The 16,851-nt window shown below is 42.9% G+C and overlaps 2 protein-coding genes and 6 non-coding genes across 17 annotated transcripts; all 8 read left to right on the forward strand.

Moving 5' to 3' along the window:
- The first annotated feature begins 6,525 nt into the window (after window positions 1-6,525).
- TRNAP-AGG (transfer RNA proline (anticodon AGG)) lies at window positions 6,526-6,597 on the forward strand. The gene has a single exon. It is a non-coding gene; the product is annotated as a tRNA-Pro (tRNA).
- Window positions 6,598-6,888: 291 nt separating this feature from the next.
- On the forward strand, window positions 6,889-6,960 carry TRNAP-AGG (transfer RNA proline (anticodon AGG)). Its single transcript has one exon. It is a non-coding gene; the product is annotated as a tRNA-Pro (tRNA).
- A 282-nt stretch (window positions 6,961-7,242) lies between these two features.
- TRNAP-AGG (transfer RNA proline (anticodon AGG)) lies at window positions 7,243-7,314 on the forward strand. Its single transcript has one exon. It is a non-coding gene; the product is annotated as a tRNA-Pro (tRNA).
- A 251-nt stretch (window positions 7,315-7,565) lies between these two features.
- Window positions 7,566-7,637, forward strand: TRNAP-CGG (transfer RNA proline (anticodon CGG)). Its single transcript has one exon. It is a non-coding gene; the product is annotated as a tRNA-Pro (tRNA).
- A 283-nt stretch (window positions 7,638-7,920) lies between these two features.
- On the forward strand, window positions 7,921-7,992 carry TRNAP-AGG (transfer RNA proline (anticodon AGG)). Its single transcript has one exon. It is a non-coding gene; the product is annotated as a tRNA-Pro (tRNA).
- A 274-nt stretch (window positions 7,993-8,266) lies between these two features.
- Window positions 8,267-8,338, forward strand: TRNAP-AGG (transfer RNA proline (anticodon AGG)). Its single transcript has one exon. It is a non-coding gene; the product is annotated as a tRNA-Pro (tRNA).
- Window positions 8,339-8,507: 169 nt separating this feature from the next.
- Window positions 8,508-13,945, forward strand: LOC103986200 (uncharacterized). 10 transcript variants are annotated; one of them, XM_065110134.1, is made up of 8 exons: window positions 8,508-8,641; window positions 9,484-9,594; window positions 9,785-9,819; window positions 10,505-10,689; window positions 10,875-10,984; window positions 11,175-11,711; window positions 11,821-11,922; window positions 12,021-13,945. In XM_065110134.1, exon 8 carries the CDS (start codon window positions 12,091-12,093, stop codon window positions 13,759-13,761), a length of 1,671 nt encoding a protein of 556 aa, XP_064966206.1. In that variant the 5' UTR covers window positions 8,508-8,641; window positions 9,484-9,594; window positions 9,785-9,819; window positions 10,505-10,689; window positions 10,875-10,984; window positions 11,175-11,711; window positions 11,821-11,922; window positions 12,021-12,090; the 3' UTR covers window positions 13,762-13,945. The 10 variants fall into 10 exon arrangements, with proteins under 10 accessions (XP_064966206.1, XP_064966214.1, XP_064966213.1 ...); XM_065110142.1 differs by lacking the exon at window positions 9,785-9,819 and having other exon boundaries at window positions 12,021-13,160; window positions 13,253-13,598; XM_065110137.1 differs by lacking the exon at window positions 8,508-8,641 and adding an exon at window positions 8,833-9,350.
- A 914-nt stretch (window positions 13,946-14,859) lies between these two features.
- Window positions 14,860-15,484, forward strand: LOC135611626 (senescence associated gene 20-like). The gene is made up of 2 exons (XM_065107260.1): window positions 14,860-14,908; window positions 14,961-15,484. Exons 1-2 carry the CDS (start codon window positions 14,860-14,862, stop codon window positions 15,482-15,484), a joined length of 573 nt encoding a protein of 190 aa, XP_064963332.1.
- Window positions 15,485-16,851: the final 1,367 nt, after the last annotated feature.

Raw genomic sequence — 16,851 nt, forward strand, 5'->3', positions numbered from 1 at the left:
TAACAGCCTAATGCAAGTGTCCAAATGGATAAGCCAATCCACCAGCTTTTACAACTCCACCAACATTCTCTTCCTGAGAAACCAACAAGGAGGGAGCCAAAAAGAAAAGAAAGAAGGAGGAGAGAGGGGAAGCCACCACCTTAGCGTGGCAACCACTCAAGTCAAGGAAGCCATAAGTACTCGGGCATAGCTACTATACTTGGACAAATGGCCCCGACATCCAAGTGCCCAAGGTCCCCATCACCATAAACCTCACACTGCCTAGTACTGTTCTTTGTGATAAAATAGCTGCTGTATTCCACTGCAAGTGACAACAGAAGCAATTATTGTTGCAATAACAATGAAAAGCCATCCACAATAATATTTTTACAGGAAGATATATGGGGGGGTGGGAGTTCACCACACACAAAGAAAGAGAGAGGGGAGGAGGAATCTGCTCGTGATCGGGGCACCATGGAAAGCAGCGAAGGCGTCAAAGAGGAGTTGTTTGTGAGCGGGCGCTACGTGAGGGGGAGAGGGAGAAGGCAACAGGGGGTGGTGGGGCTTGAGACTCTGCGTTTGGAGGAGGAATGAGCTGTGAATGCCTCCAAGTACCCCTCACGGGGAAGATTTCACCGTCACCACCTTTGTCCATTTCCGCCTCATCCCCCCCCTCCCCCCCCCCCCCCTCCCAAACGCGTCCATCACATCCCCCGACGATCGAGGTGACACGCCGTGCCGCGCGAGTCCAGGAGACGACGTTTGCAGCCAGCGATCCATCCACTGCAGCTGGTGGTGAACATGAAATGCTCTCTCCATAATCAACAGTGAAAACTGCTGCCCAAAAATGAAGATATATATTTGGAACGTGAAGTCCCTCTGTCTTTTCTTTGGAATGTTACGTTGATATATATATATATAATTGTTTTGGAGTGATTTCATTTGTGTTTATCCCTGGAAAATTCTACAGGCTAACAAAAGAAGACATGACTTAAGACAACCCCCATAAAAGGTGATCATGATAGATTTTGGATTTGTGAACCACGCATTTAACATTTCAAAGGATGCATCCACAATCACACGTATACCACATCCCATTGCTTTAGTGTCCATGAAAATAGATTAATGTATCAAGAAAAAGATAATATTGCTATCGAAGTCTCCTCCAATCGAAGGATCAAATGGAATTTAGCACCTTGACCTTCGATTTAGTATGCCATCAACTTTCCATGACAATTATAAGGCCATTGAAATGCCATGCAGTGCTGCAATGGAATCGTAGGCATATTTCTGCGCATATCGCAGTGGTCCACTAACGATATTCCATGTAAAGGTTCGTTTCTTTACATTATTTCATGCACCATCTGCAACATATAACAATGTTTCATGATGAAACATCAGATCGAATGATTCCTCTTAAATAAACAGACATAACATATGGAGGTAAAGACATGTGATGCACAATGTGTTTTGGAGATCACATTCTCACAGTTCTCTCAATATTGCTTCCCCAGTTTATTCGAGTACAAAGTATACAACTTGGATTGTAAGGTACTATTGCCCCTCACTATGTTCTTTTTTGCATCCACAACTCAAATAATGATCCCAAATCCTCGAGAAAATCTACAAAACACTGTTTACATGCATTTACATCATAGTCTTGTGGTATCCTTCTTTGGCCTATGCACTATATCAAAGTTACTAGGGTGGCCTTTGCCTGATCTACTGGACTATTTCCATACCCTCTTGTGTAGCTTAAAAGATATTGTTTGCCGAGTATTCATGAAAAGGATTTGAGGTCATCACCACCATATTTCTATTTAATGAAAATAATTAAGGGAGATTTATGCAAGCACGAGCCATGCATTTGGAGCGTACTGGTGCGGTAAAATACACCAAGTACGTAAGCTGCATACGTATATGCATATACATATACACATACCAACTATAAATGTCTCTAAAATATGACTGTTAATGGTCACATGAGTAGAATAAGGGTCACTGCCATGTTCTCGTGAACATTCGTATTGGCTGCTTCACATCTGCACTGACAACTCGTGAGCATTCCTTCTTGAAAAGGGTTTGAGGTTGGCTTTGGGCTGTAGCTGCGTCCATGTCTACCAACCCTTCCAATTGCACGCCTTCATGCCTCAGGAGCTGTCTCCATACCACATGGACAGAGCACGTACCGCTCCATTCACATGTGTGCATTCCTTTCTCCTCCCCTAATCATCACAATCCAACAACGTAGCCACGCTACCTATAGGCCTTCCCCAGGGTTTTCCCATCCCCTGTGGTTAGGGTTTTTGTCATCCAGGGTTTCATCTTTGCCTCGCATGGAAGGATGAGAACGTCTCTCGTATACGTATAGCAGGTAGCTGGACTGTAGCCTGCTGTACCTACAGTCGCCACAAACAATGTTCAGAACACAGATTCGTCATTCTTATATATCTGGGGAAGCTCGATGTTAACATGCAAATGTGTTACTTTTTCACGCCACCCCAACCATACCTTCCATTCTCTCACATACACGAGAGAGAGAGAGAGAGAGAGAGAGAGAGAGAGAGTCCACTGATCAGCCACCTCTGTAATGTTGTGGCTTGTCATTTTATTTCAGCTTCTTGAAGTGCTAAAGCATTGTTTCGAACAAAGGATATTGGGATAGTAATTCTACTCTCGAACTGACCATAGGTATATATATATATACACACACACATATGATATGATGTGTTGGGAATATATGTATTTGAGTCATTTTGAGTTGATTAAGTTATCCGAGACTTTGTAATGTTGTCTTCTTATCTTGATATTGAGGATGCTTTTATGGTGTTGTAGCAAAGAATATGGTGAGATGTTGCTGACAAAATTACATGACGTAGACCATATATACTTGCACCATAAAGCTTATTTGATCAGCAATTAATTTCTTATTCAGTTTAGAATGCAAGTTGAGTGGTCACATGCATCTCTTATTATTAGAAACATACAAAACATAAAAATGATTGGCTAATTCAATAAGGCTCATGTGATTCACGTAGCGGCACCTTTGAAATATTTCTACAACGAAGAAGACGAGGTATTCCCTTTCCTCCTTGCTTACTCTTAGACCAATGTGGCATCACAAACTCGACGTTTTCGTTCAAGCCATCAATGATGAACTGTCAAAACAAGAAGAGATTTTTGTGTTGGAAGAAGGAGACAACCCTCCTGATCTCTTTCATCTTTCATGCTGTTGCAATGCATCACATAGTGTTACGGCCGGCGATGATGGCTCAAGCTGTTGGATGCACTCATCTCCGACAGTGTCGGACGGTGAAGGCATTGCTAAGTGGAACTCATAAAAAGCAAGGAAGATGCAACGTAAATGAATGTTCAAGAAAATAGTTACAGCGCCATATTGCATGGAACAGATTTCACGGTTTAGATATCTGCATGCAATTATTATTCTCTGTGCAGACTGCTTCTCTCATTTCCTTGTGCTGTATGTGTAGGTCAAGAAGTATGGATTTGCCTTTTCATCCAAGAGATTTGCTTGCTGTACTCCGACTTTATATATATGGAGCGTACGAGCGTTTTGCATCAAAGTTTCTCTCGACTGTTCGGGGTGCATTCACAGCAGGATCCATGTGTGTCTTCTTGGTATGCAGCTGTCACCATGAAATGCCTACTATAGCCATTGAGATCCGTGTAGGAAATCTCATGGGTGGTGTGGATGTGTCCTGGACCTCCTGGGTTTAGACATTACCTACTTATAATTCTATCTCTTTTCTAATGTTTAGGGAGTACAACTCATCCATTAGATTATTGATTTAGTGGTCAGATGCACTTCCACCGGTGAGTTTGATTAGATAATGGAACTATAAAACCTCTGATTGTGTTTATTATTATTATTTTCCTGCAAACAAATAGCTTGTTGGATCCTTTCTTCCATCTGATTTTGTTTGCTTTCAAATGTGTGAGAGATAGGAGAAGTTTACTGGTTAAGAATGATGTAGAAGAAATCTTTGCTGCATCGATCGATCATCTCTCACTAGATATATTATATAAGGCATGCAAGTGGGCTATCAGATGGATTGTATCATCTCAAACACTTTATGCTTCTTCTTGCTTACATATCCACATAGAATACCGATGGCGTAGATTGCACGAGCCACTTAAATGCTGGTATTATGGGCCCGTCTTTCGTCCGTAGCAGCCTCAAAAACACTTTTGTATTGGAAAAGAAAGGCTAGCAGCATCTGAGAAGAATGTTTTGCTGAGTTGTGTGAATCTTGCCGGACCCATAATTCTGTGCAGTGCATGGTCCATCCCTTGGCACTGCACAGGAAGAGGAGAAGAGAAAAGATAAAACACTTTGTTCTGGCACCATCACCAGGCATTGCCATGCTTGTCTTCTTGTACTTTGATACAACCTCTCGTGACTCCTCTCCACCTCTTTCCTTGTTGCTCTTGGGGGATGGCACAACTCATTCCCCCATGGCCACCCAATGACCAACTTTTGTCTGTCTTCTTAGGTAACAAAAGTTACCTTCAAAGTCCACCTCCAACTCTATCGGAGCATCCTTGGGAGTTCCAACAATAGATGCCATACATGCTAAAATAATTCCTAATATACATGCTTCCAATATTGTTACGAAATGACAGTATGTATGTGAAGGATTTAACACATGAGAATCATACAACCTGTTGTTATGTCACTATCCACTCGACGATACCCAGCGATGCAACAATTTCTATGAAGTTCCCGAGGCACAAAGGACAATGTTTTTGGCCATTACAGGTTTTTGTGGGACTCTTCACTTTTTCTTTTTTTTCTTCTTTTAGATCAATATTATTTTCATTTGCTTTTGATCCATAAAAAATTAGGGCTAAAAATTGAATGATCAGCAAAGAAATTACTTCTTTATGGATCAAAACTTTAGCAATAAACTTTTATGGATAATCATTTGCCACCGAACAAAACAAATGATAGTCTCATCAACTCTTCCGGCCCCATTTTTACTTTTTCTCTTTATTAACGAAGTTTAAACTTCCTATCAGCAGTTGCCTTCTTAGTTTACTGTGGGCTCAATTAGAGAGTTGTGAGGCAAGACTAAAAGTCAGTGAGGAAGACTAAAAATCTGGGATCCCATCTGATATAAATGGGTTGCTCTGGGATTCTTTTGAGGTACAACCAGAGGTCACATGAGTTTGGAGCAATGGCAAGTACAGTCACATGAACTCGCAACACATACGGCCAAACTAATCAAAGCGTAGTCTGGGGAGGTTGCTTCATCGCATCGCAGTGTTGTACGTACGTGTGTGGGATGGGAGCAAAACATGCAACAGGGGGGTGTGTGTGCATATATAATAACTTAGGATTGGGTGGGTTAGGTTGTCACGTACGCTCCTGCATGCCTCAATGGGAGTAGTGGAGGTTTTGGCTGTAGTAGAACAGGGAGCAGCAATAAAACAAAAAGAGAGTCACAAGAAGGAGATGGCATCAGGTTTTGCTCCCTCATTATCTCGTTAGATTACAGCAGAATTATGTTGTGCTTTAGTCAAGACAAGAGCAAACATTCCTTTGTTGAACTCATGGCGATGAAGACACCAACATTGGTTTCCGATCTTAACATGATCATTAAATGGACTGAATCTATTCAGTTCTGGGATATGCATCTCACACTTTCATTAGTGTGTTCATAGATCATAAACGAAACAGCCCGACAATAAGCTTCTATAAGGAACAAAAAGGATGTTCAAACATCTAATTTGATGATTGTCTAAGCAATCATGCAAGTTCTTTCTTTTGAAGAACAGATTTGCATGTATTTAGATTAAACGATGTTTAATCTGAAGCAAATTTGGCAACTAGAATCAAATAGAACACCGAATTGTTTAGGTGATGAGAACCAACTCAAGTGATATATTTTTTTTCATGCATGATTCCTTCTTTCTTCTCTCTCTCTCTCATCCTCGTTTTCCTCTCCTCCTTGCCTTCTCGAGGAGAGGGTGACAGACAGGAAAGATTGGTCCAGCATGTCACATCGAAGTTACTTGAATCCATTTGATTTTGATAATAAGAGAATCAAGAATTTGCTTATGTTATAAGCCTAAGAGGTCCATGCATAAGCAGTAAGTTCTTGTGCTTCACTGACACATAACTATGACATGACCAACCATGATAAACCTCTGTAACCATGGAATGATCAGTACAAAGAAAACTGGGCCGAGATGATAAGCCCACATAAGCGAGGCTACAACCTCAAATACGAACACTAGTCTTCTGTAGTATGATGCTAAGTCAAACTGCTAATGTTGTCTAATCTCTATCTAGAGAGGACTCACTGTCTTCTACCCAAATGCTGCCGGAGTATCTGCTTCCATGTCTCGATCGTTTCCTTTTCATGGAGCAATGGGGATTCCTGCTCTGTATAATGGGTATCTGCTTGATGTACACGCCTATTGGTGGCCGCAGGTTTACGGACTTGATCCCGAAGACTGCATGATGCAGTTCATGTAAGTTACATGATACAAATATCTATAAGGTCAAAGTTCCAACGCAAAGGGCATTTGGTCTAGTGGTATGATTCTCGCTTAGGGTGCGAGAGGTCCCGAGTTCAATTCTCGGAATGCCCCGTTGACTATTGTTTTCTTTTTCTCGAATTAAACTTGATGTCGGAGTCGGGTCGGATCAACAAATCGTACCCGTTTCAGGGCTTGCCCATTAATGACATGACGGAAGGTGTTCGGCTTCTCCCATTTCGGTCCGGCCCCGAATTGGCCCGACTAAGACGGCCCCTTTCGTGGAAGGAATGAGACTCAGGTCGGATCAACAAATCGTACCCGTTTCAGGGCTTGCCCATTAATGACATGACGGAAGTCAACGCAAAGGGTATTCAGTCCCGTTGACTATTGTTCAAACACAGAGGGCATTTGGTCTAGTGGTATGATTCTCGCTTCGGGTGCGAGAGGTCCTGAGTTCAATTCTCGGAATGCCCCGTTATCTATTGTTTTATTTTTCTAGAATTAAACTTGATGTCGGAGTCGGGTCGGATCAACAATCGTACCCGATTCAGGGCTTGCCCATTAATGACATGACGGAAGCAGACTGGTGTTCGGCTTCTACCATTTCGGTCCGGCCCAGAATTGGCCCGACTATTACGGCCCCTTCCGTGGAAGGAATGAGACTTCGCGCCGCCAGATCTCGCTTTCCTATTTGATCTCCCCGGCATTAGTCACGCGGAGGGCATTTGATCCCGTTGACTGTTGCTCTTACGCGGAGGGCATTTGGTCTAGTGGTATGATTCTCGCTTAGGGTGCGAGAGATCCCGAGTTCAATTCTCGGAATGCCCCTTTGACTATTGTTTTATTTTTCTCGAATTAAACTTGATGTCGGAGTCGGGTCGGATCAACAATCGTACCCGTTTCAGTGCTTGCCCATTAATGACATGACGGAAGCAGACTGGTGTTCGGTTTCTACCGTTTCGGTCCGGCCCAGAATTGGCCCGACTAATACGGCCCAGATCTCAACTTCCTGTTTGACCTTCCCGGCATTAGTCAACGCGGAGGGCATTTGATTCCGTTGATTATTATTTTTACGCGGAGGGCATTTGGTCTAGTGGTATGATTCTCGCTTCGGGTGTGAGAGGTCCCGAGTTCAATTCTCGGAATGCCCCCTAGACTATTGTTTTATTTTTCTTGAATTAAACTTGATGTCGGAGTCGGGTCGGATCAACAATCGTACCCGTTTCAGGGCTTGCCCATTAATGACATGACGGAAGCAGACTGGTGTTCGGCTTCTACCATTTCGGTCTGGCCCAGAATTGGCCCGACTAATACGGCCCGTTCCGTGGAAGGAATGAGACTTCGGGCCGCCAGATCTCACCTTCCTGTTTGATCTCTCCTGCATTAGTCAACGCGGAGGGCATTTGATACCGTTGACTATTGTCCTAACGCTGAGGGCATTTGGTCTAGTGGTATGATTCTCGCTTAGGGTGCGAGAGGTCCCGAGATCAATTCTCGGAATGCCCCGTTGACTATTGTTTTATTTTTCTCGAATTAAACTTGATGTCGGAGTCGTGTCGGATCAACAATCGTACCCGTTTCAGTGCTTGCCCATTAATGACATGACGGAACGTTCGGCTTCTACCATTTCGGTCCAGCCCAGAATTGGCCCGACTAATACGGCCCCTTCCGTGGAAGGAATGAGACTTCGGGCCGCCAGATCTCACCTTCCTGTTTGATCTCTCCGGCATTAGTCAACGCGGAGGGCATTTGATCCCGTTGACTATTGTTCTTACGCGGAGGGCATTTGGTCTAGTGGTATGATTCTCGCTTAGGGTGCGAGAGGTCCCGAGTTCAATTCTCGGAATGCCCCGTTGACTATTGTTTTATTTTTCTCGAATTAAACTTGATGTCGGAGTCGGGTCAGATCAACAAATCGTACCCGTTTCAGGGCTTGCCCATTAAGAAAAACATGACGGAAGCAGACTGGTGTTCGGCTTCTACCATTTCGGTCTGGCCCAGAATTGGCCCGACTAATACGGCCCAGGTCGCGGAACTGGTGTTGGCCAGACTGGTCTCATTCCGTGGAAGGAATGAGACTCAGGTCGCGGAACGCAGCAGAGGATGTGCTTCGGGCCGCCAGATCTCACCTTCCTCTTTGATCTCCCCGGCGATGGTAACTTTGATTCTCCATCAGACCCATTTATCGAAACCATCCCATTTGATCTTTTACTATGATCGATCCGGAGCCTTTTTTTTTTTCCCCTTCGTTCTGATTGCATTGGCCCAACTTAGGGTTTCCTTGGCCTGATATTTTCTTTGCGGGGTTCTGAGAATGTGAATTCTTGTAGGTTTCTTGACCTCTTCTGTTGTTGGGAAAGTTAGGAATTTACTGTGGAATCCTTCTTGGTTGAAACGGTTTGTAGGGGTTCAATTCGAAATTGGAGTTGACATTGGTGTGATCCATGGAATGTCCTGACCACTATTCTGTGGATTGGCCTGTATGACCCTCGCAGTTAAGCTTCGTAAGGGATCATTTTTCAGCTTTCTTGATGTCTTACGTATTAAGTCAGACATGGTAACGGTGCATCTTGAAGAGAGGATATCAATGTCATGTTTGGCTTAGTGTTTTTGCAGGTTGTATTAAGAAATCTTCAAGTTTGAGTGATATTTTCTTGAGTTATAGGTTACACGGTTTTGAATTATCTAGAATGTCGTAAGAAGAGATTTGGCCGGATGAATGTTATTTCCATCCTTCAGAAATGTGCAAGCAAGGAATCGAGACACCTCAATAAGCTAAGAAAAAGGGCTAAAACACAAAATCTCATAGAGGCATTTTGTTGGGTTCATTCCTGGTGTCACTACTATTTGCCACCTCTAATTAGGTATATATGTTGTTGTTTAGAATCTTCTGATTGGATAGGGAATGCATGATGTTGCAGTACATATAACAAAAAAATTAATTAATTATATTTTGTGGATCTCATAGTGGTATTGTGCTGTTTCTTTCATTTGCAGGCCAAGTCGGGAAAATGGCCATTATATTGAGAAATGTATATAGTGTTATCTGTGAGAAACAAGAGGCTATGGTGGGAACCTCCCATCTAACTAAAAGCCTTATCATTGGAGGTGCGCCTTATTTTCTTGCCTACATGGGTGCATTTTATTATGTTTTTATATTTTGAATTATTTGATTTATAAAGTGCTTTGCTAGTATTGGAGAGATCTTCAGTTTCATGGCTCATTTTACTTGTGATTTCTATGAAGATCTCCTATTTATGATTTTTTGACTGACACAAATATTACTTTGCTACCTCAGTTGAGTCTTGCCGACCAAGCTAGATAAAAGATCAGGTGATTTTAACTCTGCCACCTGATTGTCTGAATTTGGATGATTTTGTCTATAACTTTTCTTAAATAGCATCATCGAAATAATTGAACTTTCAAATGCTGCTTTGAGATAAGGCGGTTGGTCTTAAATATTGATTATCAATTGTGATGGAGAAGCTATAACCCTAAGAATGAGGAACAATAGATTCAATCAACAACCGAAAACGGAAAAGGCTATCCATAATCAAACTATTAAATATATCTACTTGTGTGCAAGAAAATTTCACAAATGATGGACTTAGTTGCAAGCAGTGGAATTAAAATGCTGCAAGCCAATGCAATCAATAGACTTTTCAGATCCAAAAGACATTGAATTTTCCTATATCAGATTTTTCTTTTAGAGAACCTTTTGGGGGTTTAGAGCATTGGTTTAAGCAAAGATTTTTTTCTAGGTGGTGCAAGAAAAACAACAAAATGGTTCCTTAATGTAGCTAAAAGTTGCGCAAGTTTGCCAGTCCATTCATTTATAACCAAAAGATGCTGATCAAAATATAAATGTAGGTGCTAGTTACGAAAGCATTTTTATATTTTCATATTGCAAGCAGCCAAGTAGGTTCAGAAATTCTTTTCTGGAGACTGCATAATTACTTCTTGAAGCTAAAAGTAGCCTCCTTGTAAATATTCTCAATCTAATGAATGATTATTGTAGAGGAAAAAGAACAGAATTGGTCACCTGCTCCACGAAGAATGGGACACTCATAAAAAAGACCAACACCAAGGGCTTGTCACCTGCTCCACCAAGAAAAGGTACTCATGTTTTAGATGATGAACCCGAGAAAGAACCTCCACGAAAGTGTCATTCATAGCATCGGGATTCAAGATTCTTCTTCTATGGTAATTTTACTTATCCGACTGGTTTCATAATTCAGATAATTTGTTTGATTAAAGGAAGGAAAAATACTACTTTTACTTGCAAAAACTCTAGTATAGCTAAAACTTTACTATGTTTGCAGACAATTTCCTTTCCAGCAAAAAATTACTTGTATTAACTCCCCAGTTCTTTATTTCAATTTTGCTAGTGATAGCAGCAGCTGTTTGTTCATTGAGAAATGAGATCATGAACTACGTTTTTTTGGTGCCTCGCCAGCTTGCAAAATTGAATGTTCCATCTAATGCCAGATCAAGAGATGTAAGCTTCCGTGTTGGTTCATTCTATAAGCTGAAGAAGGAGAATAAATCTGGTAGATAAAATCTTACAAGCATGACATGCACACGTACCTAACTAATGGATCCATTTAGTCCTACGTCTTTAGGTTCTTTAAGCTGTCAAATGTGGTGGTCATAAGACGTGCCTCTGAATCCCTTTTGTTCCCTTGCAGATTCGGTCACGTCTCTCGTATCCAAATAAATACGGGGTGGAGATCAATGAACAGAAGTGGGAGATGATATGCTTGTATTGTGTCCATCTGTTTAATTTTCTTGTGTGAGATGAGATGTTCATTAGAATTTGTAGTTCATACCATAAGTCTGATGGCGAGTGCGGTTTAAATAATAGTTTTCTGGTCGATGCCTACCGATCAAGAACCCAAAATGCTGCTCTTTCACGAATCCCGGTCGGCACCTCAAGTTTTTACCAGGTAGATTTGGTGACTCTATGCCAGCGGTGAGCCGGGCCCCACTTCAAGGGATGAGTATAGATAGAGCGGGCATTTCTTTGTGAGGTTGGAATGTCTCCGTCCTCACATCAACTTGACCTTTTCGACCCGCCGTTCCTATCCTGCCGTGTGTTCGCTCCTGTGAAAGTCTTCGCTCCTCTTCTACCTTCCCAAACTCTCTCCCCCTTGAGGTTGCCGATCTCAGGAGCAGGATTAAATCCTTCCAATTCTCTCATCGGCTTCGCTTCCTCTCACCGTCGGGTATGTAGCGTTCAGTATTTTTCCTTTTCTTCGTCTTTGATCTTGAACTGCCGATGAACTCCCATGGAGGCGTTGACCGTAAAATTCTCAGCATGGTCTTGCTTCATAGGTTGTCCGTTGGATCTGGTGGTTGCTTAATTCTTCGATGAACTGGAATTAGCGACTGCAGATGATCGAACTTCAAACTGTCGTGTAATTTTGCGTCATGAATGTATGAACATCTTCTGTGTCTATCTGTAATCTAAAGCCAACGTTCTTCTTGAAATTGTTCTGAACCTGATCGAAACTTGTTCAAGTGGTTTTCTGCAGGGAATTCCGTCGTATTTGACTGTGGTTCTTCACCGAGAATTCACAGCGTGTCTACGGATTACATAGGGCAATGCCATCGGACAGGGATGAGTCTGCGGTGGAAATGGTCCCTGCAGTCCGATTGCATCAAGATCCGGATGCTCCTGAACACGTCGATGATGCTGTCAGCTTGATTCGATCGTTTCAGGTGTTAGGCCCAACGAGGCATAGGAGGCATGTTCTTGATCTTCTGCGAGCTCCCTCCTTGGGGGGATGGATCGAGAAGCTCCAACTCTTTTCCCCTTCGAGGATCTTCCGGCACACGGTGGATGTAAGGGAGGAAGTCTCGCTTTCCGTTTCTTCTCCGGTCGATTCACAGCGGCGTTTCGGCATCAGCTTCCTCGGCAGCATCAACTGGTCCTCCGTCTCAGCCAGCTTCAAGGAATGGATAGAACACCCGAGGAATGCTGCTCTTCTCATCTGGTTGATCTGTGTGTCCGTCTCCACCGCCATGCAGGGGTTGCTCCTCCTTGGACTACTGGATGAAGCATTCCCCACGAAGGCCTCGAGAAACCACTGGATCGAGATCAACAACCAAGTCCTGAATGCTCTCTTCACCCTCATGAGCTTGTATCAGCATCCGAGCCTGTTCCATCACCTGGTCCTCCTCTGCAGATGGAGACCGGAAGACATCACGGCCCTTAGGAAGATCTACTGCAAGGACGGCGCCTACCGGCCTCACGAGTGGGTTCATATGCTGGTCGTCCTCCTCCTCCTCCAAATCACTTGCTTCGCCCAGTACATCTCCTGCGGCCTCTACTGGGGATACGCCAGCGAAGCCAGACCGGAGTTCGCGGAGATCTTCTTCTTCGGCCTTGGATTTGCAGCACCGGTGTTGGCTGGTGCTTACGCTGTGTACAGCCCACTGGGAAGGGAATGTGACGCCGAGCTGGATGAAGAATCGCAGGGTGGTCCGAACCATGAGCAATCCAGTGTGAAGCCTAGCATCAGGTTACACAAGCTGAGGGCTCTGGTGAGCGACCCCAAGTGGGCAGGGGGGTTATTCGATTGCAGTGATGATATCACCGTGAGCTTCCTTTCCTGCTTCTGCACCTTCTGTGTCTTCGGATGGAACATGGAAAGGCTGGGCTTCGGAAACATGTACGTCCATATCACCACCTTCCTTCTTCTGTGCTTTGCTCCTTTCTGGATCTTCAACATCTCGGCCCTCAACATCCACGACAACGTCATAGGAGACATGGTGGGGATCGCAGGCATCGTGCTCTGTGTGTTTGGTCTGCTCTATGGTGGTTTCTGGAGGATCCAAATGAGGAAAAGATTCAGACTTCCCGGCAATGAGCTTTGTTGCGGATCGAAATCGCTCACCGACTACCTCCAATGGCTGTTCTGCTGGTCGTGCTCTCTGGCTCAGGAGGTGCGCACCGGGAACTCATACGAAGTAGAGGACGACAGCCTTTACAGAAAGCATTCGGAGGACGAGGAGGAGGACATCCATCCCTTTCTGCATCCTCTGCCTCGCGAGAGTGGTCTGAATTCACTCGGCAAGTTGCAGTATGATTCCTCGCGTCTGATCTCTTATCCAGCTAAATCGCCGGCGTCTACGGCTGCAGCGGCTGAGTCTAAGAGTCAGGAAGATGAGCCTCACGACATCAAGGAAGCGTATTTGGTGTTAGATTTCGGTGGCAATATGAAACCTCCCTTGCAACAACTGATACTATCAAAAGATCCAATGAATGTTTAGTTGCAGATGCCCGCTTCGATCGGCCAAATGCAGATCACATGTTCAAGTTCGACACGAATTGTTTGAGGAGGTCGCAATCCAGGAAGAAGAACCACATAGCTGCTGCCTTGTATTCTTCATCTCCATCAATTTTCTGAGTGATTTTTTCTTCCAAAGATCAAGAAAAATTACTTGAATTCTGACCTCCACGAATCACTAAATCCACAAAATGTTCCTTTTCTTTCTCTGACGCATTGCCTCGTGTCAGAGCATTTGCAGCTCACTTTTCAATGATGGGTAGACTTTACTCACTGACGATTTAGTGGAATTCCATCAGATCAAGTGAATGATTTCTTAAAACAACACAGTTATGTTTATCCAAATTATCAACTCGATGAAGCCAATAAGTCAACTCTTTTTTTTCTTAGCCATGCTGATTAAAAGAAATCAAGAAAGTGACAAGCATTGCAAGGACCAAAAAATCTTGCCAGTGTTGCATTAACTCTAAGCAAAGCTGCTGCTAAATATCACACAGAATGGTATGAACATTTTAGACATCGATCAAATGAGTGCTGATTTTTCAGCGAATCCAAAGGCTTTTCACAACTTCAAAGCTAAGCTATTTTAAACCTTTTATCACCTTATTCCAAATCAAAATCCAATTTTTGATATTAATCTGGTAGCACATCACTCTATTCATGCATGTATTGAACTTATCACCATTCATGATTAAGAAACAAATAATTCTTGAATCATTGTTTTTTTTAATGGTATGTAATAATAATGAGATTTGATCTCAATAATTTAAAAAATATATATTATAAAATTTTATTTCAAAAATAAAAATTATATATAGAGAGAGAGAGAGAGAGAGAGAGAGAGAGAGAGATCATCATGATATTTGATTTATGTATGCCTATAGAGGGCATGTAGCAACATTATTTATTTATTTATTTATTGGAATCCATCTGAATATTAAGTTGGCACATAGCACATCTGAGAATTAACGTGGGGCCCGACACACATCCAATAATATTAGATTATGATGATCCGATAGACAAGGAATGGACCCACGTCGAGCGCACCCTCATCCCTTCCCGCTCGCTTGGCGTCTATAAAATGACCCCCGACTCATCCCCCCTCGCTGCCATCCGCTTCGTATCTGCCCGTGCATTCTTCCACGTGAGCCGTCGAAGCTTCCGCCTCTTCCGTTTCCCCAGCACTGGAGTCCGAGAGGCCACTACCGGATCTGGCTAACGGCAGCCGAGGAGGAGGAGGACTGGCGAGACTGGAGAGGCCGGAGGTGGTGGTGCGGGAGTTGTATGAGGCCATAAACGCCCGGGACGTGGCCAAGCTGCACCGGCTGCTGAAGCCGGACCTGGAGTGGCGGTTCCATGGCCCGCCGAAGCACCAGCACCTGAAGCGCCTCCTCACCGGCGAGGAGGAGACCATCGCCTTCAAGTTCGAGCCGCAGGAGGTCGCCGCCTTCGGCTCCACCGTGGTCGCCGAGGGCTGCGGCCTCGGCGCGCTGTGGGTTCACGCCTGGACCGTCGAACCGGAGGGGGTGATCACCCAGGTGCGAGAGTACTTCAACACTTCCCTCACCGTCGCCCGCGTCGGCGCCGATTCTCCCGCCTCTTCTTCTGAGGACCACGACAGGTCGACTCACTGCCTCCCGGTGTGGCAAAGCCGCCTGCACCGGCGTGCCCGGAAGTCACTTCCTGGCCTTGTCCTTGCTATATGAGACGCATAAATATATAGATCTCGAAATAGGATAAATAAAGTAATACTAATCTTAGAGAAATAAATAATGGTTTGAGGGTGTCTCTTCTTATTTGCCTCATCTGTGCTTATTTATGTGGTTAATCATTGGAGAAATGTTTTAGTTTTCTTCGTTTTTCTTCTTTTGATGAAAAACATGGAAAAAAAACAAAGTTGTTTTCACTGCCAAGACCATAGTTATTATAAATGAATATGTATTATTTTAGTAAAATTTATAGAAGCTTGCTATTTGTAATGCTTTGCTGTAGATGACTCTAAAAAAATAATAAAATATAATTTTATTATTTATAGTCTCTTATTTATCAATCTTATCATTTTATTTTTTATAGTCTCTTAGTGTCGTTCGTTGCTCTCTTGTTATTCAATTATATCTTGTTATTCAATGATACTCTTCGGTAGAGGATCAACTTAGACTTTAACCTTATATAGTCTATAAAAGACCTACAAACTAAAAAAAAAATTAGAAAGGTAAACATATTGATAATTTACTATCAATGCACATGAAAGGGGCAAGATAACGACTATCCAAAGCAACACCAAGCAATCAGCTTTTATTAGGTATAAAAAGAAAAACATATTGAATGAGTGCTTGGAAAGAGGTTCTAAAAGTAGATGCAGGCTCGATATTCACCTAGCACTTTCATCAAATAGAAAGTAAGTATGATAAAGATATTGCATCACCCGTAAGATATATTGCAATCGTTTGCAATCGTCATGCATAATCGAGAGGATATATATGTTCGAGACTCACCATCTATCAAAAAGAAAGAGTTCAAGAATGACATGAGTATTACTTTCATCTCTTGTAACAACTTCACCCTAAGAATGACTTAGAAATCATCCAGGGAAGCATCATAAAATTGATACTCCTACTCCAATCTTTAATCTGGATATCAACTCTCATTGCCAATCCAAAGATAAACTCTACCTCCAAATCAATGGTCTTCATTTGGCTTGAATTTTTTGGCGGCTTCAATCCAAATAACTTTGCTTGGATGGCCTATTTTTGATAGTTTTATCTTTAGGTTATGATCGTACGCAACCTATATATATAGACCTAAAATGGCTATAAAAGTAAACCAAAACGAGTTATCATGCCTACTACAAGCCCTTCACGTACGAACAAAATCAAAAGACATAAATATCTAAAAATACAAACAAAAAATTGGAAAGAACATGCAGCACACAAAGATTAAGATGATTGAGTTCAAGCCACGACTCGACATTGGCAATCAAACTCGATAGTATTAAATGCAAGAATAACGCTTGGCAATGAATGAAACCATACAAAGAGAGATGAGTTGCTTAATAATTGAAAGAGTTACGTGA

The sequence above is a fragment of the Musa acuminata genome, chromosome BXJ2-5, assembly GCF_036884655.1.
Source record: "Musa acuminata AAA Group cultivar baxijiao chromosome BXJ2-5, Cavendish_Baxijiao_AAA, whole genome shotgun sequence".
Taxonomy (NCBI): domain Eukaryota; kingdom Viridiplantae; phylum Streptophyta; class Magnoliopsida; order Zingiberales; family Musaceae; genus Musa; species Musa acuminata.

Bases quoted from the DNA above. Each gene is read 5' to 3' on its own strand.
- LOC103986200 (XM_065110134.1), top strand. From the start codon at position 12,091: ATGCCATCGGACAGGGATGAGTCTGCGGTGGAAATGGTCCCTGCAGTC.
- LOC135611626 (XM_065107260.1), top strand. From the start codon at position 14,860: ATGACCCCCGACTCATCCCCCCTCGCTGCCATCCGCTTCGTATCTGCC. The intron at 14,909-14,960 runs GTGCATTCTTCC...CCGTTTCCCCAG, and splicing joins CATCCGCTTCGTATCTGCCC to CACTGGAGTCCGAGAGGCCA.